A 27,012-nucleotide genomic window follows, 5' to 3' on the forward strand; every position below is an offset into this window, starting at 1 on the left:
CCTAGCTTTCTGAGTTCATCTGTGGATGTCCTTAAGTTTGACTGATTTGGTCGCTAGATGTAAACAGATGTAGTCCTTTTTCGCTTCCTTCTGGAAAGCAACTATTTTGATGTCCTTTGGTTCTATTACTCGTAGTTGCGGAACATTATGCAGTGACTGCATAAGATTTGACTGATTCTGAATCTGTCAATCTTTAGCTTTTAGAACACGCTCCAGCAAGCGCTTGTGCGTCCTTCGCTTAGGCTGCCAATCGAGCTGGACGAGCTTCATTGTATTGTTGCTGCTGTTCATTTCGTTTTTGGTCGCTAGCTCAGTCCATAAATGATTCAAGAACTTGCTGTTGTTTTTTTTTTTTTTTTTGCTTCTAGCAGGTCACGTTTTTCCTGCAAGGTTTCGAAATTTAATGTTTGGGGCGAGCCTTTGAGAGTCGGCCTCTGATTTTTTTTTTTTTTTTTCTGTTTTTTTGTGTTTCAGTTTCACTGTCCTCTTCATAGACGGATAATTGCAGCCATTTTTCTTGATCTCTATCGATCTGCTCTCTTGTGGCATCCTCGTCATGGTTTGGTTTTTTTGTGTGGAGTTCTTTTAACCTGCACCTCGGTTTGTTGTGTGTATCCCTTCTAAGTTCATTGGGTTCCATGTGTTAAAATCGCGGCAAAAAGGCTGTAGTTTTGCTGCTTTAAAAAAGCTTACAACAAATCACTCGAAGATATTCCACAAGGCGAGGATTCGGAAACGGAAGGTTTTTCTATGGCCAACGCTCCACTCATCAACCCTATCCTTCTGGAAACAACTGGAACTCCCAGCAAGGAACCTGTACTTACAATACCCCAAAGAAGACAGTGATGCGGTAAAGGAAGAGGCAGGAACCCGACCGGAACCGCCCTCCAGCCCCAAGGCTCTCCTGCCTCAGGCTCCAAATGACTTGAAGATTCGGGTTCCCTCCCATGCCTCCCCGGTGGGGGCGCGGCGGCTCTGAAAGCATGGGAGGAAATAACCATGGACCAGTGGGTGCTAAAGGCCATAGCCCACGGATACTGTGTAGTTCAGCCAACCCCAAGATACAGACCTCCACGCCAATGAAAACTAACAGAACCTCTTCGCATACTTCAAGAAGTCGAGATACTAGAACAAAAATGAGCCATAGAGATCGTACCTCTATCACAGGTAAAGGAAGGTATTTATTCAGTATACTTCCTTGTACCCCCAAAAAGGATCTAACCATGCGTCCTGTTCTAGACCTGCACCCTGCAAACAAGTTTGTAAAACCACAAGTTTCGCATGGTTGCACTGCAGGAAGTACACCCCCCCCCCCCCCCCCCTGCTCACACAGGGGATTACATGACATGCTGGCTGCACCAGTGTAGTCCTGCATCAATGTAGTTGCAGAATGTCAGTAATGATGCTAAGGGAACCATGCCATGCTGCTTTTGCCAGTATCCCCACATATAAACATACCCTTGGTAAACGTTCCATGGCACAACCAAGCAGCCCAGACTGGCTTCACTAACATGGGCCTTTATGCCCACTTAAGAACATTTTGTATTTGCTTTATCACAGATGTCCAGTAAAAATACCATGCCACTGAATGTCTCCACTCCTCCCGCCCCTGCATGTGCATTCACCCGCACCACTCGTTCAGACAGAACGTACTCCCTCATTCACACGCTTGCTCATTCCAGCGTAATACTGTTTAGCTGCAGTTTGGACCCTTCTCCATATGAGGATTCAAACAGTCCCTCCAACTTCCGCAAAACCAGAAGCAGGGAACGCTTCCTTCACGTGCATAGAGGAACCAGACTGCTCTCAGCACAATGGCCCAGGTCATATAAATGTGCTGGAGCAACACCCTAGTCACGTTTCAGACCCGCAGTTATGCAGCCTGCGTTCCCAATGGGCACCCCAAACACCCCCCCCCCACCCCAGCCTTGCATGGCTCATGCACTATTGGGGACCAGCACTGAGGAGTTAAAACCAACCCAAGTGCGTTCTCGGCTGCAGCAAGCAGTTGGTGCACTATCTTTCTGGGCTGGATTGCCTTGTCCAGAAATGACATGTCGGTGCCTTGTCACCCGGTATGGATGAGCCTCCCTTAATTTGAGTACTGTAAATGCTATTTGGGGTTCACTCTGCAGCCATTTATTTTAAGCTATGAAGACACAGGATGTGTGGAATGTTAGGCTCATAGCCCCATACCCAAGAGGCGCTCACCATCAGCATTAGACTTAATTGTGCCCATCTAGAAACCTTCAGATCCCTCCTAGTTGCAATGGGGCCTGAAGTCCATATTCCAGTTATTCTCACCTGTGCTGTCTGGGAAGCTTAAGTATTGGAGGGTTGACCCAGCCATGCCCATGGTGGTTTTCATGTTGAGCAAGAATACAAACTTCAAGGCGGGGTGGGGGGATGTGACGTTATTGGTCGCAAGATGGTGGCTTCAATTATCAGTCTTGTCCTCTATTATAACATTTATATAGCGCGCCTAACCCTCAAGAACCTAGGCGCTTGAGCTTATGATTATGGTTTACAAGTGATACTTTAGTTTACAAGTTAGTTCATTGGTCATGCTGTACAGTGCTGAAATGTAATGTACGGTATGTTCTCTGCGAGTATCTTATCTCTGCCTTGAAGTTTTTTACTTTTGTACCTGTGCTCGATTCAGGTGGTGTTTCAGCATGGAATGAGATTGGTTGCCAAATCACAAAGCGGTTCTGCAAGTGTTCGCCACTGTTTATGGCCTTCATGCCATGTTCTTGTTTGCGGCTTTTGTGTTTAACTTGTTTAGGTGGTCTAAATGGATCTATGTACTGCCATCAAAGCATGCGTCCCTGAATTTCCTGCCCACTGGCACTTTGTCTTGCAGTTCTACAGGTTATTTTGACTGCTGTCTCGGCTCTCTGCAATATTGTGAATGTAGGTGTCACTGCTCCTGTTTTATGCCAGGTTAACTGTGACCCTGTGCACACACACCAAAGGGCGTCAGTTGGCAAATTGATATTTGCTCTTTGTTTTAATCTATTTAATTCCCACTGAACATATGCTTAATCGTACATTTGCAAAAGGAAAGCTTCTTGAATTATCAGTGTTTGCTTTGTAGTTGATGTGAGCTGCACCTTTCCTTTCTCTTGCAGTCCTCTGTATGCTCAAAGATTGTGCAGCTGCTGGGGCAGAACGAAGTGGACCACCGGCAGAAGCAGGTTGTCATGCTGAGCCAGGACAGCTTCTACAAGGTCTTAACGGCAGAGCAGAAGACCAAGGCGCTCAAGGGCCAGTTCAACTTTGATCATCCTGGTGAGTGGCCCACATGGTTGTGAGCAGTGGCCCTACATGTGTAGTAACAGTACCCGTTTGGCACGCATGATGGGTGTGATGTGGTTGGATTACATTTTCAATTGGAGCAATGGGTGGGTGTCCAATATCTGTTGGGCTGGTGATCAGTTGTTAGTTTATGGGTCCTCTGATGGGAAGTGACTGGTTATAAAGATACAGAGCTCAAGCTGCCTTGCATTTGGTTTTAGACTTGCCTTTGATTTAGTAAATTGCTCCCTGAACTTGCAACACTTCACATGTTGTAGGATAGCCATTTTTGGTGTGTTGTCCATGATCATGTTTGCTTGTACCCGGTGGTCTAATGGCACTGCCTCCCGATTTGAAACCTGGCCTGTCTATAGGATGACCTCCTGGAGTTTTGGACAAAGACTCCCATGATCCCTTACCACGGATTATGGTGTCCACAGCTGATGTGAGTTGTAGTCAAAACATCTGCAGAGCCAAAGGCTGCAGACACTTGACCTTTTGGAACACTTGTAGCCAATTGTACAAAATGGTCCCAAATTAGGTGGATGGCTACCTCCTCTATCAGTCTGCTCCCAGTTTAGCTTGCAGGTAAACAGTTTGTTCTTGCTCGTGGTCCACTTTTGGTTCCGGGCAGGGACTGTTTGGGGCATGTGTACTGGCTCCTGCTTATCCCATTGACTTTCCTGTACGCCACTTGATGCACCTTGTGCCAATGGCATTTACTTGAAGCAGACTTGCCTGTCTTCTGTTGCTTGGACCCTGAACGCTCCTTCCCTGATATTGGTGTTTGCAAATCCTTTTCTAGATTCTCAACTGGTTCCTGTTGTGGCCTCTTATCTTTGGGTTGCAGCTTTGTGTAAATTAAAGCGTTTGGTAGCTCAGATGCAGGTGAGGTAATGAGAGCCTGTGCCATTTGATTTGTATGATATGAGGCATTTATAATGCACCTATACAGTTTCAAGGCGCGGCAATGCAAGGTCGGGGAAACAGAGGGCAGACAGAACAGACTACGATCCTACTAGGCCAGGTGTCATTCAGATGGTGCATGGGAAGGGGGAGAGTGCTAGCGTAACTGGGAGGGGACCGTGCAGTAAATGGGGATAAAAGAATAAATCAACAATGAGTAAAAGTGCAGACAACAGGTGTCAAGTGCTGGTAGTGGGCCTGTAGGGATACAGAAAACAGTCCCCAAGTGCAGGGGGGTGCCAGGAAGGCAGTGCAGGGGTGCGACTGGCGAGGGAGGGGACCTGGATCCGAGATCAGAGGGTGGGCAGGTATCAGTGCAGTTTTGGTTTCTGCCAGGAAGTCGGCAGGGGATAGGAGGAGAAAAAGCAGAAGCAAAGAGCAGGGTTTTGAGGTGCTTCTGGAACCAGATATGATTCTCCTTGTTCCAGGGAGGCACCGAGATCTACCACCAACTCGTTGCTTGGAGAAGCGACTGACCCTGAGGGAGTTGGAGGCAAATGAGTGAAGAGCTTGAGAAGGAAGATATTTAGGAAGAGATTTGAAGGCATTTAGGCCCCAGAAGTCCTTGTGGACAATGCAGAGGGTTTTAAACTTAATCCTTGCAGCCACTGGGAGCCAGTGCAGAGATTTCAGTCCTGGAGAGATGCGATCCCTGAGCTTGAGGCCAAGGACAAGTCTCGCAAGTCCTGTTCTGGATGAGTTGCAGAGGGCGGAGAGTAGAAGCAGGCCAATTAAGAAAGAGGCTGTTGCAATAGTCCAGCCTAGAGAGAACCAGAGCTCTAGAGACGGTGAGCTTCTGGGCGAAGGAGAGGAAAGGAAGAATCCCTCTGAGGAGGTGCAGCTGGTACTGTGACTTCTTGGAGATGTCACAGATGTGTGAAGTTGAAGATGGCCAGACAGTTTTCTAGCCTCGCAGGTGGGAGCAGAAAGAGGGCCAAGAGAGGCCGGCCAGAGTGACAGGAAAGGAGGGAGCCGGTGTGCCTGTGAGGAGAATCTCGATCTTACTGGCATGAAGTTGGAGATCATTGGTGGCACACAGCTACTGGGTGTCGGACAGGCAGTCAGAGTTGAGGGGGAGAGAAGAGGTGGCTGAGGGTAGCCTGAAATTGAGCAGTGTCATCCACATAGCACTGGAAGTATGTGCAGAGTGCAGCAAGGCAGTGGGCAAGAAGTTCCAGGAATTGAGTGATCAGCCAGGGGGAGAGGTTAGATCCCTGGGGAATACAACAGATGGAGGAAGGACCCAAGTTGAACCTGGGAGGGCCGATCAGAGAGGAAAGAAGTCAGCCACGCCAAGGCCTGACCGGTGATCCCTAGGTTATGAAGCCGGTTGAGCAGGATGGCATAGTTGACCGTGTCAAAGGCAGAAGAGAGATCAAGTAAGATCAGGACACGGAGTGTTGGAACAAGGTTGGAGAGCAGGTCTTCATGGATGTTCAGGTTCACAGATGTGAATGGTTATTTGTTCTTTATGGACTGTCTGGCAATGGCTTAGTGCAGTGTTCTGGTCTGTAGAAGAACAAAAATGTGATAAGTACAGTGTACCTAAGATCAGGAATATCTGATTTGAAAGGCCTAAACCAGTTCCTGGACTAAGGTACTGAAAAACCCTGGTTCTTCTGAGTAAAATTAGAAGGTTCCCAAAAGGCCCTAGGTTTAGTTTGCACATCTTATGGGAGGATCCCAAGCGTTCAATTAAAAAAGGGGGGGAAATCTGTGTGAATGGGGCGGGAGGGGGGGGGGTTAAACCGTGGTTTCGTTTTTAAAGTCAAGAAGGATGATACTAGTTGCACTTGCTGCCACAAGTCATGCAAGCGTTCCTGCACGTGCCCCAGATGGCCAGACCCAGCTGGCAGGGTTTTTCTTTTAGAATTGAGAGGACCACGATGCATGCCTCATGAAGTGCAGCTAGGCAAAGCTTCACCTCGGTGGGCCTCTGCTGATGTATTTTGTGTGCCAAGGTCCGCCTCTAGCCATCTTTTGCTTTTGGTGCAGAAATGCACACAATGGATAGAATAAGTAGGTGAACATGTGAAAGGGTGTATTGAAGCTGTTCCGGAATTTTGTGCTTATGCCTTGTCAACAGGCCGTTAATTTGTTCATTCGTCTGTTCGGCCCTGGGGTGGTTGCATGCATACACCATCCTTGACGTTCTCAATTTGTTTTCAAGTAGTCGCCTTTCTGTATGTTGGATTGCCCCTAAACCTTAAATGCCCTTAAACGGATCCTCATGCCAAGACCGACCAGCCATGTACAAGCCTTTAAAAAAAACAAAAAAAAATGGGATTGTACTAGAATACCTTGTTTGCAGGGTGATTTATTTAAATAGGCTCAAACAATGCTGTTCGTATTTTGTAGTTTTGTGTATGCATTTTTTTTTTTTTTAAATGGCTTGTGCTCTCAAATTCTGCTCATCCTGGTTCCTGACGCTGAGATGAGCAATGATGCTGCTTTTTACATCCGTTCCCATTGTATTGGTCGAGACAACAATCTGCGGCCGTTTTGTGGGACTTTTAAACCTAAGCCAAATGCTGCTCAGCAGGTGAGGGACATGTGGTGCTCCAGAAACCTGGCTGCTCATTGGCTGGAAACGCGAGGACTGATGTCGAGGTGGAGTTGCTGGAAAAGCTGCTAGTGGGGCTCCTAGTAGTTCTAAAACACATTGGGTCTGTGGCACGAGAGCATTGGGTACATGTTTGGGGTGCAAGGCAGTCTTTAGTTTCCATCCTAATTCTGTGGTGTTGCTACATGCAGCAATAATTTGCAGAATTTCAGTGCTTAGTCCTGTTTTATGGCAAGGCATTGCATTGCTCAGTGTACATCTATTTCTGAATCTTGTCGAGGGGACAATTCTCTTGCACGCCCTTCAACCCATAAGCTGCACCAAACGATGTGCTCTTAAAAGTAGATTGCAAAAAGAATGGTCAAGGCATTTCAGGGGCGTTTGTCATCCGATGGATGGAATATGTCAAAGACCAGTGCTTTCAAGGCTCCGTAAGCATCTGCCAAACCAGCTTCTTGGGGTTGCAGTACTCCCTACCCAAGCCCTTGTTTTTGCTTTGCACCAAGCATATGAACCACTGTTTAAACCGTGGGCCAGCAGGGGATTTTCAGGACATGGCGATCCTTCTCTTAGCAAGTATGCATGCCAGGTCCATAAGGGGCCCCCCATTTGAGCCCATGCAGAAGAGCAGTCTCAAACACCTGACTTATAGAGATAATAGCTACTAAGAAGGCAGTTTTATAAGAAGGGTTTAGTGAAATTCAGGCTGTCAGTGCAAGATCCCTTCTTTACTGTCCATAAAGATAAACTGGTTTTACGGACACACCTTAGGTTCCCACCTAAGTTTATTTCTAAATTCCATGTAAACCAGTCTGTCGAGCTTCCGGCTTTCTTCCAAGTCCCCAAAAGCTCGGCTGAGGTGAAACTACACACTAGATGTGCGTAGGGCGGTCCTCTACTATGTAAACAAGACCAGACCGCTAAGGAAAACAGATGAGCTGTATGTCTCCGTAGCCACAGGCAGAGAGGGGGATCGCGTCTCTAAAGGTGCCATCTCTAAGTGGATTGTTAACTGTATCCAACTGTTACTCACTTTCTGAAAAGACTCTGCCTTTCACGCCTAGGGCCCACTCCACAAGAGGCATTGGGGCCACCCTGGCTTTTATTGCAAATGTACCCCTTGACTCCATTTGCAAAGCAGCTACTTGGAGCTCTATTCACACTTTTACTCAGCACTACTGCATTGACACTCATTCCAAGACAGATGCACAAAGCGGTTGTAAGACATTTATTTGCTCATGAGCCTTCTCACATCCCACCTCCTTCAGGTGCTACTCGCTAATCTATGCACAGCATGTGATCTAAGCAGATTCCACAAGCCTCAGAAGGGATACATTACTCACCGTAATCGTATTTCTGATGCTTGTATCTGCTTAGATTCACATGCAACCCTCCCTCCCCTCTGAGAGAAGGCGCATGGATGCTTGTAGTCTTACCCTTCTACCTTCTATCTGCTTGGACTATCTGTACTCGCGCTACTCCTCATGCTACTTCATGTCAGGAAAAAAATCACAATCTGAGGGTCCTAGACCTGTGAGGGATCATGGGTACAGGGGACGTCACACTAGGGTTAGTATTACTCGCACGCCCTGTGTCGATGCCCATTTTCGAGTCCCGAAAAACAAACTGTAATACTCCGCAGCTTCCACTAGATGTCGGCCTATGCACAGCATGTGAATCTAAGCAGATACAAGCATCAAATACGATTACGGTGAGTAATGTATTATATAAAAAAAAAAATTTGGCTTCATAAGTATTTGTCATAAATCGACCACGTAGCTGACCCGTAAAGGATACAGGTATAACCATAAAGGATACAATTAGTAGGGTTCTTATGGATCCTTGAGTATGGAAACGGCTTGAAGGCAGTGAAATCAAAAATAGACCTTCCAAATGATGCCACTCTGACTAAGCTAACAGTCAGAGGGAGGAATCACTGGAAAGGGTGTGGGAAAACAATTGGAAGGCAGCCTAGGATAAAAGATGTGTCCCAACATACATTTTCATGAATAGTTCAACTAATTGGACAACACTAACCTGAATGCTGATAATGGGAGGTTCCAACGACAAGTCTCTGAAGAAATCCAAAATAGAACCAGCGAAAAAGGAGGGAAGGTTAGTAAGTGAAACTTATCCTGACTGGCAAGAGTGCCACGCTAGATGCCAAGTTGGTGCACCACAGGATCGCATCCAAATGAATGTGCACAATCACTTCTTAATTAAGTTGTTGGCAGTACTTCCTTTCCCTTGTAGAACAGGAGATGGTGTGTAGCAAAACACTCCATCACGAAATGGAGGATAAGTTAGAAATACACCTGTTTCATCACAGGCGACAGTATACAATCGGAGCGTAGCACATTTGAATTCCAGGAAAACCGCATGTGGATTTGACATGCGGCAATAGCACTCAGCCAGGAGAGCCGCATGTTTGTCGTCTTACACGCGGCTGAAAAGAGTTCAAGCAAACATTGTGTGGAGTAATTACACGCAGCAAGGAATTACCAAAGAAGTTGCTGAAGAGTTGTGAGGACACCGATCAAACCTTCAGCTACAAGACTCCATGTTTTTCAATCGGAAGCAGCGAGCGACTTCCACACGCTAATAAACGTAAAGCAGAAAACGTGACCATCTCAAATCACGTGATACTAACGACGTGTATAAAGCGAACCCCCGTTTTCCGGGCCATGTATCAAACCACCTCCATCTAGAATATAAATGCTTTGAGGTTCTATGGGCATAACAAGACCTGTGAGAATAGGGTGTTACGGGTCCAGATGTAATCTGACTGCCGTGCATGACAGTATTACTGTGATTTGATGTGTTTGAAACTCAAAGGCCTTAAAATAAATGTATATGTATTTTTAATAGATCTACACGTGACTCGAGTGGTTTGTTTTACTCTGTGCTCATTGAGGTCTTTCAGTCACCCTCACCCCTCCTGAGAACTAGTCTTGACTGCCGCCAAGCTACCTTGATTGGTCTGGCTTGGTCACCATAAAAGCATATTAAAATGACTCGCCCAGGACCATTGTTCCTTGATTGTGGACATAAGCATTTGATGTTAAATGGCACTGATCGTTGACATATCCTCATCTGAGCAGGCTAACCTATTCCCAGGTCTGGGATTTTTTTTCCATCTCCGTGTGCTGGAAGGATCAGATTTACTTACTTCCCCCTCATTCTGTCCCCACTTGCCTCTTATGCTTATGGCAAGGTTTAGGAAGTCTGCAGGTTGCCACTGAATCTCGAGCCCTATGTTGCCGAAATATGTTCGGTTTTCAGGATCGGTTCCTTTGGTGGTGGGCCAGCAGTACTGCCATTTAACCAGTGAGCTTAGCTGTCTGGTTCTTGACACATTCTAGGGCCTTTTGGACTTTACAAAGAAGACTGCTGGAAAGTGCCCTGAAAGAATCCTGTATTAAAGCCAGTGACTCTAGCTCAGACCCAAAGTGCTGTACAAGCAATTGGACCCCACATTTTCACATTCGTCTAGATGTAAATACAAAAAAAATGCATCTTTTTATATATCATTTTAATTGGATCCCAGCAGTGCTCTAGTTGAAAAGCTTACAGGGAAAACAGATCAACCTGCCTTCAATCTGTATGTTTGCGAAACGTCTACAGTCCCGGAGCTCAGAGTTTTATCAAGACCTTTTAGAAAAAGCTGTTCAGGTGAGTTGTATTAAGAGCTTTGTGAGTGTTCAAACGGTGGGTTATAATATAAGCTGTAACAAAAAGTTCAGATGCTAATGTCGCTAAATTCATTATTCACCGAGAAAATAAGGAGTATGACTGGATCTGTAATACAGATTGCAAAATGTTCCTCGTTATTAAGATATCCCTCGTAATTTTAGAGCTGATTTTATGAGCCTAAAGTTGTTTTTTTATTTTTCTTTTATTACCTTTGTTTATTATTTAGAATACAACATACAACAATCTTGCCCGCCCCCTGCCCATCCCATCCCACCCCCCCCACACTCACATAGGTACCGTGAACAAACAGTTTCACATATCATTAAAGAGCGCACAAAGTCACAGAACAAAACTTAACCATCAGTGGTTTCTCACAGCCCTGCAACCATAGCCGCCCCTTTAATCCGCAGATCATGAAAGTTCAACTCGAGGCGGGTTCAGGTGACAGGGCCTCCTGCAGAGTCTCAAGCAAATAGTTCCTGAATGGGGGCCAGTAGTCAAATGGGCGACTTGGGGCAGGAAGCGTCTTGGCATATCCAGTTTCTCTCTGTTCACATAGATGCATGCTGTTCAACCAACGCAAAAACGTGGGGGCGTTGGGTCTCGTCCAGGCCCCTGCCACAAGAGACCTGGCAACCACAGCAGCCATCCCCAGCAGTTCTGTCTCAGTACGAGCCCCCTCCTCAATCGGGGCCAGCAACCACACAACAGGGTCACATTCCCATACTGACTGCAACATACTATTCATCGCCTCCACAACAGATTCCCAAAAGGCGCAGATCTTAGAGCATTGCCATGCAACATGATCTGCATGCTCTACCCCACACCTCTTGCAAGCTGGAGATCTGTCAGAATAAAACCTGTGCAGAGCAAGTGGTGAGTAATAAGACTGGTGTACAAATTTGTAGTGTATCATTCTCTACCGACCATTTATGGATATGTGGCGGCTTTGCATACAGACTAGTTTCCATTGGGCCTTGCTCAATGTCTTACCTATGGCCTCTTCCCATTGGATTTGTAAGGACATCGGACTGTGCTCCTCCCAGACCTAATCAGCTTGTAGGTAGTGGACACCACTTTTCCCAATTAAGGCAGGGTTAATCAGATGGCTCTGTGTGGGGTGCGGTATCAGAGCTAGTGGGAAATTGGGCCATTTATCTTTTAGAACACTAGGCAGCCTGTAGTAGTGCAACAGCGCCACTGCATTATGCGGGCCTCTAAGGCAGAGCTCCTCCCACAGTATAAATCCGTCATCTACCACCATATACCCCAACGTTTGTGCACCCAATGCCTGGAAAAGCACCCTGAATGATCTCTCGTGCGTGAGCGGGATCCCAATTGTGTTGTATAATGGAAAATTCGCGAAGTAGAGGAAGCGCATATCAATTGGCACATTGCTCCCACACTTTACAAGATATTTCCATATGCTGGATTTCATCCTGCGGCACCGCCTGTTCCCCCAAAGCATGCCCAGCAACTTGTCCAGAGCAGATCTTGCCCTCGCTTGCTGGTGTATGGGGATGTAACAACCGAAGCACTCCATTCGGGTATATATTGCACCTGCGCCGCCAGGTAATACAAAAACATGTCGGGATATTCTAGCCCCCCTTGTTCATTTGGCTGGCTAAATGCATGAAATGAGATCTAGGTTTCTTCCCAGCCCATATCGGTCTGGACATCACCCCCCCCCCCCTACACACACCTCCAATAGTGAACCAGTGGCCACAGTGGGACGTTGTTATAGACCTACAGAAGTTTTGGCAGAACCACCATCTTGGCCATGGCTATACGAGCCGCCTGGGAAATTTGAAGGCTTATCCAGGTTTCAACCTTCTGCTCCATTGCCGCCAGTGAACCAACATAGTTATCCCTGAATAATCTACCTCTATCGGTGGATACTGAAATGCCCAAGTACTGAATGGCATCAGGGCACCAATGAAACCCATCACCTATATCTGTCTGCTGCACTACTGAGGTCAAGGGGAGGACCTCAGATTTGTCCCAGTTTATCCTGAGGCCAGAATGCTCAAACCTAGTCACTTCAAGTGTCAAAGGGGCCAAATTTGTGCATGGTTATTTAACATACAACAGTATATGTCATCGGCATATAAGGATATGGTGGATACATATGCCTGAATACGGATGCCGCGCTGTGCATGTAGGTCGCGGATGTGACAAGCCAGTGGCTCCATAACAAGAGCAAATAGTACCGGGGGAGAATGGACAGCCCCGACGAGTACCACGAGAGGGATAAATGCACCATGAAACCAAGCCATTTGCGTATACCGACGCATGAATAGCCGTGTACAGCAGTTTAACCCACCTAATATATGTGAGGCCAAGACCTCGAATATAAAAGGCCATTCGACCGATTCGAAGGCCTTTTCCGCGTCCAGAGCGGTGACCACCATCGGCACCTTCTGATTAATGTTATGCATAAGGGTGAACAGCCTACATAGACTATGTTGTGTGGACCTACCTGGGATGAATACCGCCTGATCAGGTAGGACTAGGGCTGGGATATGAGGGAGGATACGCCTTGTAAGAATCTTAGCTAACATTTTGTTATCCATATTAATTAGTGACAATGGCCTATACGATGACACCACTCAGATTTTTTTACCAGGTTTCAAAAACACGGTCACCAATGCCGACCTGGTGGACTCGGGCAATCGGCCGGCGTCTAAGGCACTTTCGTACATTCTCAAGAGGTGCGGAACCACCAGGTCAGCATATGCCTTATAAAATTCCATGGTTATTCCATCCATCCAGGGAGCCTTTCCGTTGGGGAAGGGACTTAATAGCGGCCTGTATCTCTTCTTATCCTCGGAGATGGGTTCATTGAGGGCACAGCCCAGCTCCCATCAATACACCCTAGGGCAACCTCATCCGTATAACGTACCAACTCATGCCCAGGAGTAGGGCGAGCTGTATATAGCTGCTCATAATATTCTCCGAAGTCGTCGCAGATCCCCTGTGCGCCCTTGTTCCCCATCCTTATCCTCTATCTCTGTTATACAAGTATTCTGCCGCTCCTTCCGAATGGCCCATGCTAAGTTTATACTCGGCCCATCTGCCTCCCCGTACCTGGCCACAAGGATTGGATTCCCTATAAACCTATCCTCCCTATTGGCCAAAAGCCTCAGTTCTTCCCTGCGCACCTAGCGCAATCTGAAGTTCAGGCGTATCCTGCCTCCCTTGTTCATTCTCTCTATCACCGAATCTGCCCCTCCAGCCCGAATAGTCTTCAGCACCCCGCCTTCCTTAGATATACAACATCCCCTAATATAAGCCTTTAAGGCCTCCCAGATTATACTCCGGTCTGGGACAGAGTCTGTGTTTGCACGAAAAAAATATCAATATCCTGCTCAATTCCTGCACGGAATGCTGCATCTTCAAGGGGCGCAGCTCTAAAACGCCATCTCACTTGGGACGGGGGGGGGGGGGGAGAGGGAACTCCAGACTCACCCTAACAGGAGAGTGATCGCAAAGCGTCCGGGATAGGATAGAAGCCCCAGAAACCCCACCAGCCAAGGAATCGGAGACGATGATATAATCAATCCTGGATGCATTGCCGTGTAACCCCCGAGAAGGTGTACTGTAACGCTCCCCTGATTCCTGCAGAGGCGCCGGTCTTGACTGGGTGAATGCCGTATCTTCAAAGGTGATGTGTAACACACGGTTGGCTCTTTGGGCTGGACCTCTGTGCACTGTATGTCTGACTCGAAGGGTAAGATGTCTGCAGATAGAAAATATGGGATTAATGAACTGGGGTTATTGGGTGCCTCTCTCCTCTTCCCTTTCTCTTCTCCTGTAGAACCCCAAAGGTTAACGCCCTCACCTTAGGTAAGTGAACGCCGAGCTCTCCATCTGCCTCGGGGCAGGGTGCCGTAACCAGTTTCTTCACTGGATAAGGGTGCAGGCCTCTTGACCTCAGAGGACTGCTGTCCGTCGTTAACTGCACGAACGGTAAGTTCTGGGCACTTCAAATGTCTTAAGTCTTTTGTAATGATATCTCTTGTTTTGCAGGGTTCCGGCGATGGCGGGCTGATGAGAGTTGAGGATCGAACCCGCGTGAGGAATAGAAGCGCCTGCAAGCACGTAAGTAAGCGCTTGTAGCCTTCACGATGCGCACTAACTGTCCCTTTTATCTTGCAGGTACAAGTTCGGAGCTTTAGAGAAGCTGAAGGGTGCTGGAATACCCACTGGATTCGGCGTGGGAAGGAGTAATGGCACGTGAGTAATAAAGTTGCCCAATGTCTTTTAACGCACCTTCTTTTGTCTTTCAGATGCGGGATGCAGCGCCGAAGGCCTCCAGAGCGTGCGAAGAGCTGGTAAGCTTTTGTCTTTCAGATTCCGGAATGCAGTGCGAAGACCTCCGGAGCATGCGAAGAGTAGGTAAGCCTTTGTCTTTCAGATGCCGGAATGCAGCGCGAGGCGTTGGTGACAGCCGATGGACCAGGTAAGAGATGCGCTGCCACTGAAGACCGTAGTGCTAACCTGTTCTTTCTTTGTCTTTACAGGTGCTGCTGAAGACTGGATTCCAGGATGGTACGCCTTTGTTCCCTTAGGCCCAGGATCAGAAGCGGAAGACACGATGAGCGTTCTGCTGCAGAGAATGCAGAATAACACAAAGCAAGATTCATCCATCGGGTGTGGTTTAAATAGCCTCCTGTAGTGCTTAGGTGTCTCCTTCCACAGCCACGCCTAGGTAAGAAAAGAGTTCCTGCTTTCCAGAAGAGTTCCAGTGTTCTGAACCTAGGGAGTGGCTCCTGCCCCACCCAACAGGAAAAGTAGTCCCAAACAGAAGAGGATCAGGGGTTCAACTGGCAGGTAAGTAAGCAGCATGGTCTGCTGCAGGTAAGTCCACCCAAGCATTATGAGCCCGGCGCTTCCAGCGCTGGGACTGGGCATCTTTATGAGCCTGGTGCCACTGGCGCCAGGACAGGGTCCAAAAGGTCCCAATTGGGACTGGCTGGCACTCGGAACCGGGGTTATGGGTCTGCTTCCAAGGGAGTCGGGCAAGTCCTGATCTTTTGGAAGCAGAGATCATGACAGTCCCTCAGTAGCTTTGCTGGATTTCTGGAGTGTATTTTTCCACCTGGTAAGAGTGTGAGCTTTTTCCCCACTCTTCCCTGTGTTTTGCCATGTGTATTTCAACTGTTTGTGATTGTGGACTCTGGAGTACACTAATTCAGTAGCCCCACTCTGTGTACTACACAGCACCTTCAGTGCAGTGACACAGGGTTGTCTTTTAGACTTCCCACCAACTCCATTTTCTGGGGCCAACTTCTGCCCCCCCGAAAAGGGTAAAGTGCCATTAACTTTTAACCACAAATCCAGTACACCCCATCTTATATGGAGTATTGGAAAAGGTTAATTCTTAGCCCTTTTTTATCTGTGCCTCTTGGAGCATTGTTTCGCTCCCTTAACATTAAGACTTGGCTGGCGGCAGTAGTATCTACCCTAATTTGCCTACTGTTGGGACTGGGCATCTTTATGAGCCTGGTGCCACTGGCGCCAGGACAGGGTCCAAAAGGGTCCCAATTGGCACTAGCTGGCACTCGGAACCAGGGTTATGGGTCTGCTTCCAAGGGAGTCGGGCAAGTCCTGATCTTTTGGAAGCAGAGATCATGACATGTACTCCCTGTCCCCATATGCTTGTACCTCCACACATCCAGTAACCCGTGATATCGGGCTATCGCGGACCATGCCTTGACCAGAGTAGTCTGCATTGTGGACGACCTATCGAGATCCAGCGTAAGGGCAAGGTTAAAATCACTGGCCCATAAAATTTTATATCCTGGGAACTTGTGGATATGACTTGCGCATTGGTGAAAATTCCGGCGAGTCGGTATTTGGAGCATAAATGTTAATCAACAGTAGGTTAGTGCCAAGTATCTCGCCAGCAAAAGGAAGCGGCCTTCATCTGGAATCTGCACATGTAGTTTAAATTGCAGTGTGGTGTGTGTGTATATAGCCACCCCTCTAGAGTGAAGTATACGAGGAGTGCCACGAGCTGAGTCTCCTGGAGACACAACACATTTGCCCCATGATTCCTCTCATAGTTCGCAATTAATCGCAACGACTTCTGGTTTGTGAATCCCCTGATATTCCACGAAAGGACTGTCGGCTGCGTCCCATGTCGACCACCCGTTGCTATAGCCGTCATCCCCCTAGTGGAGACCAGCTTTCCCCTGCCATGACTCGCACCCTATCAGCATGTTGCATAGCGTTAGACACTCCATTATTCACAGCAGTCAAGATCACGAGTTTCCAAATTGGACGAAACCCCCCCAACCCCACGAGCAATTAAACCTGACAGCAAAACGGTAGAAATCCACCCCCACAACCCCACCCCAGAAACAAGAACATACCGGCACCCGATCACACCCCCGTACAACAACCATACCCACATATAAGCAAAACAACCGCAGTGTTTACGGTCAGTGGTACGCTAAGGGTGGCCTGACCACTCCAAATGGCGACAACAACTATATTGGCCCCTCTGAGACATTTCCCGCTGTCCCCAGTTTACAAACGGGACACTATCTTCCCCCCCCCCCCCCTCCCCTCACCCCATCTCCTAAGAGAAGAAAGACTTCTGCCTGTCTCATCTCTTCATAGGAAAGGCCAGTAATTCAGGACTCGTCGGGGTGCATCACACAGTCCAGAGCGTCGTGGAGATCGATCTTGTGGCTCGCAAGGTTCGGGCAGATTTGACGCAAACCACTCTGCTGCCTCTGGTATAAAGAAGTGCGTTGAATATTATGTTGCACCCGGAGTTTAGCGGGGAAAAGCATTGCATATTTCACACCTTTCTTGCGCAGGGATGCCTTTACGGCCTGAAATGTTTTCCGCAAGCCCTGCAACCCTGGGCTGAAATCGGGGAAATAACTGAATTGTGGAGGAGCCCCAGCGCAATTCGCCTCTTTCTCTGGCCGTGCGAAGAATCACATCCCGATCCCTATAATTGAATATTCTAGCAATGATCGGGCGTTCAGGGGACCCCGGCGGTGGCCGATTAGCCAAGGACCTGTGCGCCCTCTCAACCATGAACATTGAAGTAAGGGAGGAGTTGCCCAGCACCTCCAGCAGCAGTGTTTCGACAAATTTCTCCATATTGTCGATGGCTGTCGACTCCGGCACCCCGAGTATCCAAATGCTGTTACGCCGGGACCTCCCCTCCAAACCTTCATTCTTGGCCTGAAGCTTCTTGACTGCCTGCCGTATCTCAGCTATTTCCCGCTGGAGGGTGACTACCCTATCCTCATTCTCCCCAATCCGCTGCTCAGCTTCTGACATGTGGCCACAAAGCTTCTCTATTTGCACCGCTGAAATGTCCACGTTGCACGATGGAGCATCAATTTTCGCCCCAATACTATCAGTGCTACTCTTTAGAGGCAACAGCGTTTGATTAAGAGCAACTATGTCCAGCTGGGCCTGCGGGGGCGTTATTACACACAGATGAGTGGGCCTGATCCTGGTGAGCAAACTGGTCCATCTTGGCCTGCTTCCGGGGGTTTCCCATGCCAAAGTCACCACAGCGCAGTCGCGGCTCCTGAGCAAGTCCTCCAGTGGGGTCAACCACCAGTCCGCCAGACAATTGGGGCCAACACTTGCTGCACTCACAGAACTTGTAGCAGCAGCCCCTACTGTCCAGCACTTGATAATACCCAGCAAGGGCCAGTACACCAATCACATCCTCATAACCGGCATTGCCAATGACAAGGCTCCACAAAGCAATCTTCACCAGGCCAGCCGTGTCTCAAGCCATAGAAGGCACCAATTCCCTGGGGAGCAGCAGTCTTTTTTTTATTTTTTTTTTTTTAATGCTCTTTTGCTTTCCTTTCCTCCAGTGCAGCAATGCACAGACACTCAGAACCTCAGGGCCTCCAGGACTGAGATGCGCCCCCCTCGGGGCATACAAGGTGAAGGGGCCTCGCCAAGGAAAAGGGACGCCTTCAGTCCGCCAATATGCCACCCATGCTTGTCCGAGCAAGGATCGAACCACACTCCATGCAGTGGATATTGGGACAAGATCACTGCCGCCTCCAGGACACCATCCAGGGAGAGACAGCCGCCCCGAACGGACCTCCTACAGCGCAGGCCAGCCGCGGGTCCGGAGTGGCCCAGCAACAAAACAGCAGCGTCCATCCCGCCACCACGCGGGAGATCAGAGCCGGCTGGCCAGCCTGCCGCGAAGTGCCTCGAGTAGCCGCGGGAACCCAGGCGAAATGCAGCACTCACCGTGGGTCCCCAGGTAGCGCACTGCACTCCCAGGTCCGGAGCCACCAAGCCAGGGACAGCCGTCCAATACACGGACCAGGCACCTCTCCCTCTCCTCGGCCGCCGCACTCCACAAGGGCCGCCTCTCCTCGCAGCCCCCTTTGCCTCACACCAGGCGTTCGCCCCACGGCGCCCGCCGCCTTCACAAACCCTGCTCTAGTCTTGGGTGACCCAAAGCATGTCCCAGAAAAGAGGATAAATTAAAGGATATACTAGTCGTCGCCGGAGTTTCTCAGGCTGTGGCTATACTGTATACCACGCAACAGCGCCTCCACCCCCCCAAGCCTAAAGTTATCTTTAGTGAAGGATGTTTCTGGTCCAAGAAATAAGAGATTACAATCAAAGATTGTTGCTACCTAGAGGTAAAAACCTTTACGTTTTAACCATTGATACTACATAGTTTGTATTGGTTGGAAAAATGTGTTTACCATTAAGCTATTTTAATGACCGAATTTGGTTTCCGGTTCTTAACGGTCGGAAAACGTATTTTGTCGATTGATTCAGCTTTTGTAATTCAGATTTTAAAATGCTAAATGCAGAGGTTAGAAGTATTTTTAGCAAATTTAATATTGTAAGCTGAAGCTGTTTAGAGAGAAGTTGAGTGATAAGCTTAGGTGTTTAGATGGGGGAAACATTGATCTTATTACGTAGACCATCAATTATGATTGTTACTTGGTATGAATTGTAAAAAATGGCTTAAAATGGCTTAAAATGGCTTAAATGATGAAAATGTAGATTTTAGCTTGGGTCTAGAGTCGCGCTCTTGCCGGATACACTGGGCATTCTGCAGCGGGCTTCCTTTAAAGTCTTCTGTTGCTCACTCACTGGGTGAAATGGGGGAAATGTTAATGCTAAAGAGGAGGGAGTGTATCTAGTGGGATCCAGAGACTTTTACCGTTGAATATACAGAATGATCTGCTGTAAACTTGGCTGAATAGGAGACTGGTTTGGAAGGGCATACTGTTTTGAAAGTGGGTGTGTGGTTAAGTGGTACTGCATCAACAGTGAAAAAGTGACACTAAAAACACATGGAACCAACTAATTGTCCTCCCGAAGAATCCCTGCTAATGCAGAAAGAATCTGTGTGATCCGACCACGGCTGCTTTTACTGCGCCGGAAAAGTTTGCATGAGAAATGTACGAACCACAAGGTTTGTACATTTCCCATGCGAACATACATTAAAAACCCAAACATACCCCCACCCTACTTAGCTTTGAGGACGTGCTGTGTCCCTGCGGCACCAGTTCCCTTTCACTTCCGTGATCGGGCACGACAGGGTCCTTTCTCTCATTTTATATATATTTTTTTTTTTTTTCATGAATGCTGTCCATCAAGCTCCTGATTTCAATGACAGACCCTTGGGATGTTTAGTGTGACTTTGTCTCTTCAGTCACTCTATTGACTTCTTGAAGGGTAGACTTTGCTTTTTTCCGTTAGGCCAACGTGCCCTCCAATCAGTCAGCGTGGGGGTGAGGTGCGAAAGTGGGTACAAAGTGCCAGCTGGTGAATTGGCAGCAAAGCGTTCACCAAGTTTTCACTGTGCTCCTATTCAAATGTCTTGCAGTTAAGGTATGTCTGGAGAATGAGGCTCTGTATCAAGGAATTGGTACTGCATAGTTTCCTGATTGACGTCTTGCAGTGGAAGACTGTTCTCTCCCTAGAGTATTAAGCAGTGAAATAAGCTTGTTCCTTGCATGTCCTTGATTCTCTCATGTTACACCCCCCCCAGCACCCCTCCTTTTATGCACACGTGCCCTCTGTAGAATGTTTGTTTCGAGGGGATTGGGTCCTCCGACGTATTCCATATCTGACAGGTAATGTCCATAGCTGTGTTGCGTCGGAAAATCTTTGGCTCCTGCGTCGATGCGCTGTCCCCGAGGATCTCCGACGACCGACGCCACCCGATGTGATAAGTAGGACGCACGACGCCCATAGTCTCAGTTCCGTTTTTTCCACTAACGTGTTCGCTTCGTGAATCTCGGTACGCCTCGACTCGGAGTTAGTTTTCTTTCTCGGTTTGTTGAACCTGTTCGGTTTGTTTGTGGCGATGTCTTTCTCATCTTCAACCCCACGTCCGGGCTTCAAGAACTGCGGGGCACTGTGGGTCCAAGATGTCGGTCACGGACTCGCACGACGCCTGCCTCTGGTGCCTCGGGGAGGCCCACGATACAGATGACTGTGTCGACTGCCAGTCGCTCACTGCGAAGGCCTTGCGAGAACGCAAGAAGAAACTGTCGGTAGGACGGGTGTCCCGAAAGTCGAGGTCTGCGGGGCTTTCGACCGATGACTCGAGGGGTGACTCTCCGCCTTGTCGTCAGAAGTCCGGTGGGTCTCATTCCAGGAGTCGGTCTTGCCACTCCTCCGCCTCTTCTAGGCATTCCAGGAAGCACCGGCATAAGTCTCCCTCCCCGTCCTCTTCCGAGGACTCCGCCCGTCGGCGGGTCGCTTATCCCTCCATGCAAGCGACACCAGAGGAATGGGCTTCCTTCGGGAAGCAGATGCTAGCAATTCTGGAATCGCAGGGCACTGGTCCGTCTGCGCCTCCGAGTGGGGTCGGTCGGCACCGGCCGAGAGACACCGTCCATACGCCTTCGGGCTCGGGTGGTCAGCACGGCTCGCGGGAGAGGTCCCGCTCGGACAAGGGTAGCCGTTCTCGCCATGCCCGTTCCAGGTCCCGGTCCTCAACGTGCTCGAGACCGCGTGATCCTGTGCCATCTTCGACGACGCCTGTGGTGCTGAGATCGAGGATTACTCTCGAGGTTCTGTCTTCGAGGGATTCGTCGTCGGCGCCCAGGCTGTCGAGACACACTCGGAGCTCTGGCTTCGAGGACTGTCGACGCCGCCGATGCTGGAGGCGTTGCAGCTGACGTCGACGCCGATTGGCTCGACGCCTTTTCTGCCGACTCGGTCGGCGCCCTCGACGCCTTTCGAGGCGGTGGTGTCGGAGGGGCACCGTGGCACGGGGCTTTCCCCTAAAAAGGCTATGGCTAAGGTCCGGCACTGCTTTGGTCCTCAGGTCTTACTCTCCCCGCCTGGCATACATTTCAGAGGGTGATGAAGGCTCTGATGGCGGTCTGGTTCCGGTTCCGGATGAACTTATCTCGGGCCATAGTCAGTTTGATGACCTGAGGCAGTCACTGCATGATGCCAGTGGATTGGACACCTCTCCGGAGGTGGAGTTTTTGTCGGCCAGATTCGTCTCATCGGCGCCTTATGTCTTGGGTTACCGAGTACTTGGGTTGGTTGGCTCCCCCAGGGGAGTTCGTTCAGGATCTCACGGACATCCTTGATCTCTGTCCACCCACTGACCCGGTTTTGCCTTTTCATATGGCTTTGCAGAGAAGGGTGGCAGCGGCTTGGGCTGCTCCGGAGAGTCTCCCAGCAGTGGGCAAGTCTTTGTCGCGAAAATACTGTCTAGCCAGTAGCGACCCCTGCTACTTGTCTAGGCACCCCACCCCGGAGAGTTTGGTGGTGCAGGCGGCTACGGCCCCGGCAAAGCAGGCGTCGTATCCTACCATCCCTCCGGATAGGGACGACAAACGTTTTGACGGCTGGGCAAGAAAGTGTTTTCTTCTGGGGGTATGGCGCTTCAGGTGGCCAACTCCATATGTGCCTTGTCTCGTTTCACACACACTCTGGGAACTGTGCTAGCGGCTGATCATATTCCCAAAGGGGGCGAATGGGATGGTTTCCTTGCTATGGTTCAGGATGGCAAGGATGCCATGTGTGAGGCCGTTCAGTCGGGTTTGGACTTGGCGGATTGTGTCAGCCGGTCCATGGCGGCCAGCACCGTAATGCGCAGGTTTGCGTGGTTGAAGTCAGGGGTCGCTCCTGTTGTGCAGTCCCGGCTCCTCAACATGCCCTTTGACGGTGAACACCTTTTTGGCAGCAAGGCTGACGAGAGCCTTGAGAGGTTGCAGACCTCCAAAGCTGCAGCGAAGTCGTTGGGCGCTGCAGTTCGGCAACCTCCGCCTTTTCGTCCTAGGGGTCAGCAATGGAGGGGAGGTTCCTTTCGCTATTACTCGTCCTTCAGTAAAGCGAGAGGAGCTAGCAGTCAGAGGCCATCGTAAGAGTGCCAGAGGTGGAAACAAAGGTACTCGAGGTGCCAAGGTCGCTCGGGCAGTTGCCTCTTTGCCCTCAGGCAACGCCGCAGCTGCTACCACTCAGTCATGAGGCCAGGTCCCATGGTTCGCTGGTTGGGGGAAGGCTGGCGCAGCATCTTGTAGAGTGGCAAGCCATTACTTCGGATGTGTGGCTTCTGGAGATCATAACCCACGGCTACTGTCTTCCTTTTCGGCAGAGGCCTCACGACAATCCACCAGGGAACCTCTCTTTGAAGAGTCCAGATCCGCTCCTTGCGCAGGAAATTCAAGCCCTGCTGGAGAAAGGCGCCATAGAACTGGTGCCTGTAGCAGAGAGGAACAAGGGCTGGTATTCCCCGTTCTTTTTTATTTCAAAGAAAGACGGGGGGGTTGAGACCCATCATAGACTTGCGCGGTTTGAACAAACTCCTCGGGAAGGACAAGTTCAAGATGGTGACTTTCTCCAGTCCTCCTGGCCCTTCAACTTCAGTACTGGTTGGTGTCTCTCGACCTCAAGGATGCTTACTTCCATGTGCCGATCCATCCCAAGCACAAGTACCTGAGGTTCGCGGTTGGCGACTCGCACTTTCAGTTTCGGGTCCTGCCGTTCGGATTGACCTCCGCCCCTAGGGTTTTCACCAAGCTCATGGTATTGGTGGCAGCGCATCTCAGGAAAGGGGGGGGGGGGGGAGTTCACGTCTACCCCTACCAGGACGATTGGTTGTTCAGGGGGAGCTCTCACGAGTAAGTCCTGGATCTGTCCGTCACCTGCCACTCCCTTCACAGGTTGGGCTTCTCCCTCAATTTGAAGTCCCATTTGATACCAACGCAGCGGCTCCAGTACATCGGAGCAGTGCTCGACACGTCCCTGGCGCAGTGTTTTCCTCCTCAGGTGAGGGTTCTTCACATTCAGCAGATAGTGCCCAAGTTTCAGTTTGCCCAGACTCTCCCAGCGTCCGAGTTCTTGAGACTGCTCGGCCTCATGGCATCCTGCATTCTTGTGGTGCCAGAGGCTCGTCTACGGATGAGATCTTTGCAGGGGGCACTCAAGCTCCAGTGGTCTCAGTCCTCCGGCAGGCTGTCGGACCCTGTTCAGGTGCCGCCCTCGGTAGCCCGGGACCTTCTGTGGTGGGCCGTCGAGGGCAATCTGATGAAGGGTGCCCCATTTTGGCTGCCCTGGCCGGAGGTGACTATCGTGACAGACGCATCCCACACAGGATGGGGAGCTCATGCCAACGAGCTGACAGTCAGCGGTCGGTCTCCGTCGGAGTCCAGACTCCATATCAATCTGTTGGAGCTGAGGGCTGTCAGGCTAGCCCTGAAGGCTTTTCTGCCGACTGTGCGTGGGAAGAATGTCCTGATTCTCACGGACAACATGGTGGCCATGCACTACCTCAACAAAAAGGGGGGGAAGGCAGGGTCACTTCCGCTGTGCAGGGAGGCGATGCAGCTCGAGTTCTGGGCCATCCAGCAGGAAGTTTCGATCTCGGCAGTTCATCTGGCCGGAGACGACAACGAGACGGCGGACGCTCTGAGCAGGCAGAGCATGATCTCTCACGAGTGGGAGCTGGCTCAGGAGATTCTCCTGGAGATCTTCGCCCTTTGGGGGACCCCTCAAGTGGATCTCTTCGCCTCCAGTCAACCGGAAGTGTGAAAGGTTTTGCTCGCAGGAATTTCCTCCAAAAGGAGCCTTAGGAGATGCGTTTGTGGTGGAGTGGTCATTCCCACTGCTGTGTGCGTTTCCTTCAGTCCCTGTCATCCTGTAAGTGTTGCGGAGGTTCGGTTCCCGGATGATACTCATTGCTTCGGCATGGGCCCGGAGGATGTGGTACCCGGACCTTCTACACTTGTCCATCTGCCCTCCACGTCGTCTTCCCTACCGAGACAATCTGCTCTCACGGGAGTGGGGTCAGGTTCTCCATCCATAGGTCAGATCCCTCAATCTTCACGCTTGGCTTCTGAAAGGTTGAGGTATAAGGATTGGGACCTCCCTGAAGACGTGATGGAGGTGTTGCTCTTGGCCAGATGGCCGGCAACTAAGTCTCTGTACCGTTGCTGTTGGAGAAAGTTATGCGACTGGTGCAGAGTTCAGAATGTGGATCCTTTTGAATGCGACATTCCCATGGTTTTGTCTTTTTTGCTTTCTTTGGCCCACAGGGGCTTGCAAGTGGGGACCATTAAAGGTTACCTGGCGGCGCTATCCATATTTAAGCGCTCGTCTGAAGTGTTCCTATTTTAAGATTCCTTTAATTTTGCAGTTTTTGAAAGGGCTCACTAATGTGTTCCCTCCGTCACCTTTTTTGGTGCCAGGTTGGGATTTGAACCTTGTTAAGTTTCTTATGGGTGCTCCGTTTGAGCCTTTACATTCTTGCCCTTTGAGGATGTTAACCGCAACTAAAAACAGTTTGAGTTACTTCCGCTCGCAGAGTGAGTGAGTTACAGGCACTTTCAGTTAAGCCACCCTTCACTGTATTTCACAAGGACAGGGTTGTCCTTAGAGTTCGTCCTTCTTTTCTTCCGAAGGTGGTTTCGGAATTTCATTTGAGCCAGAAGGTTGTTCTTCCGGCGTTCTATCCTCCTCCACATCCTGGTAAGGAAGAGGAGAGGCTCCATAGGCTTGATCCTAGGAGAGCGTTGAGCTTTTATATCTCGCGCATGTACCGGGTCAGAGTGGACGATCAACTTTTCATTGGTTACGTTGGAAAGCGTTTGGGACAAGCTGTGACGAAACAGACTTTGTCTCGTTGGATTATTTTATCTATCTCCGAGTGTTACTGCTTGGCGGGTAAGGACCCTCCGGCTGGCTTGCGGGCCCATTCTGCCAGAGGAGTGGCTGCGTCCACTGCCCTGCAGAGGGGAGTTCCTATTCGTCACATCTGTGATGCAGCCACCTGGGCTTCAGTACATACTTTTGTACATCACTATTCCCTCGCTCCCATCAGGGGGCAAGATCTGGCCTTTGGCAAGGCAGTTCTCTATTCCGCAATTTGATTGGGCATGCTAAATTTGTATTCTAAATTCTTTCCCACCTCCTTGCTTGGTACTGCTTTGGGAGTCTGTCATAGATATGGAATACGTCGGAGGACCCAATCCCCTCGAAGTTACTTTCTTACCTGGTAACGTTCTTTCGATGGGATGGTCCGACGTATTCCATATCGCTCCCCCCCCTGCCTTCCCCGCTGCAGAATTTCTTTTGCAATTGCAGCTTGCGTTCCGCAAGGCCATGTGTGTCTGACTGGCAGAAAACTGGTGGCACAGGTTCTGGGAAAAAACTATAACTGAGGCTATGGGCGTCGTGCGTCCTACTTTCACATCGGGTGCCGTCGGAGGAGGTCCTCGGGGACGGCGCATCGACGCAGGACGCAGACGCCAAAGATTTTCCGAAGCAGCACAGCTGTGGACATTACCTGTCATAGATATGGAATACGTCGTCGGACCATCCCATCGAAAGGTTACCAGGTAAGAAAGTAACTTGTTCTTCTGGTCTCTCCTAATCTCTAGGTTAAGTTGGGTGTAGGACCTTGATGCGAGAAGCCTGCCTGTCTTTGTGGGAACACATCCTTCCCATCCATCCGCATAGCTCTTGTTTCCCTCAAATCATGTGATGGCAGCCAGTCCTGGATTTATTATGTACGTTGTGGGATGATTATTTTTCTCCTTGCATTGATGGACTTCTAGTCCTGGTTTTGAAATGGCAGGGCAAAACTAGGACTGGGCATTTACTCGCACATTGGGATCATTTTAGGGATTTGCATTGGGAGTTTATAGTTTTGCTTTACTACAAAGCGGTCCTAACAATCGTTGATATCCCCCCACTCCCCTTGCGATGTCTGCTTCTAGGGGGTCAACAGGAATAAATGAACCTGTTAATGATTGATTTCAGTCCATGCCCTGCTCCATAGTGGGTTGTGGGCTCTTGTGCTACAAAGCTGTAGACATGTCCCCTGGTGATCCCCAGGGTCCACTGATGTGACTGCTGATGCCCTGGATAATGTCACTCTTTGAAAGTGCAAATCCAGCTGTGCCACCAGACTTTAAGGTTGTAGTTAACCCATTAACATTGGCTACTGAATGAGAATGTCTGTCTTGGGTTTGGTTAGGATGTTTTGCTTCTACCTTTGC

The 27,012-nt window shown here is 49.5% G+C and overlaps 1 protein-coding gene across 1 annotated transcript in view; it reads left to right on the top strand.

The window, feature by feature from the left end:
* Window positions 1-27,012, top strand: part of UCK2 (uridine-cytidine kinase 2) — a 177,173-nt gene that overhangs the window by 106,100 nt on the left and 44,061 nt on the right. The window contains exon 2 of the mRNA XM_069641078.1: window positions 3,132-3,291. Coding sequence (XP_069497179.1) covers window positions 3,132-3,291 — 160 coding nt within the window. The remainder of the gene's footprint in view (window positions 1-3,131; window positions 3,292-27,012) is intronic.

Source organism: Ambystoma mexicanum, chromosome 1q (genome assembly GCF_040938575.1).
Source record: "Ambystoma mexicanum isolate Mex_15411 chromosome 1q, UKY_AmexF1_1, whole genome shotgun sequence".
Taxonomy (NCBI): Eukaryota; Metazoa; Chordata; class Amphibia; order Caudata; family Ambystomatidae; genus Ambystoma; species Ambystoma mexicanum.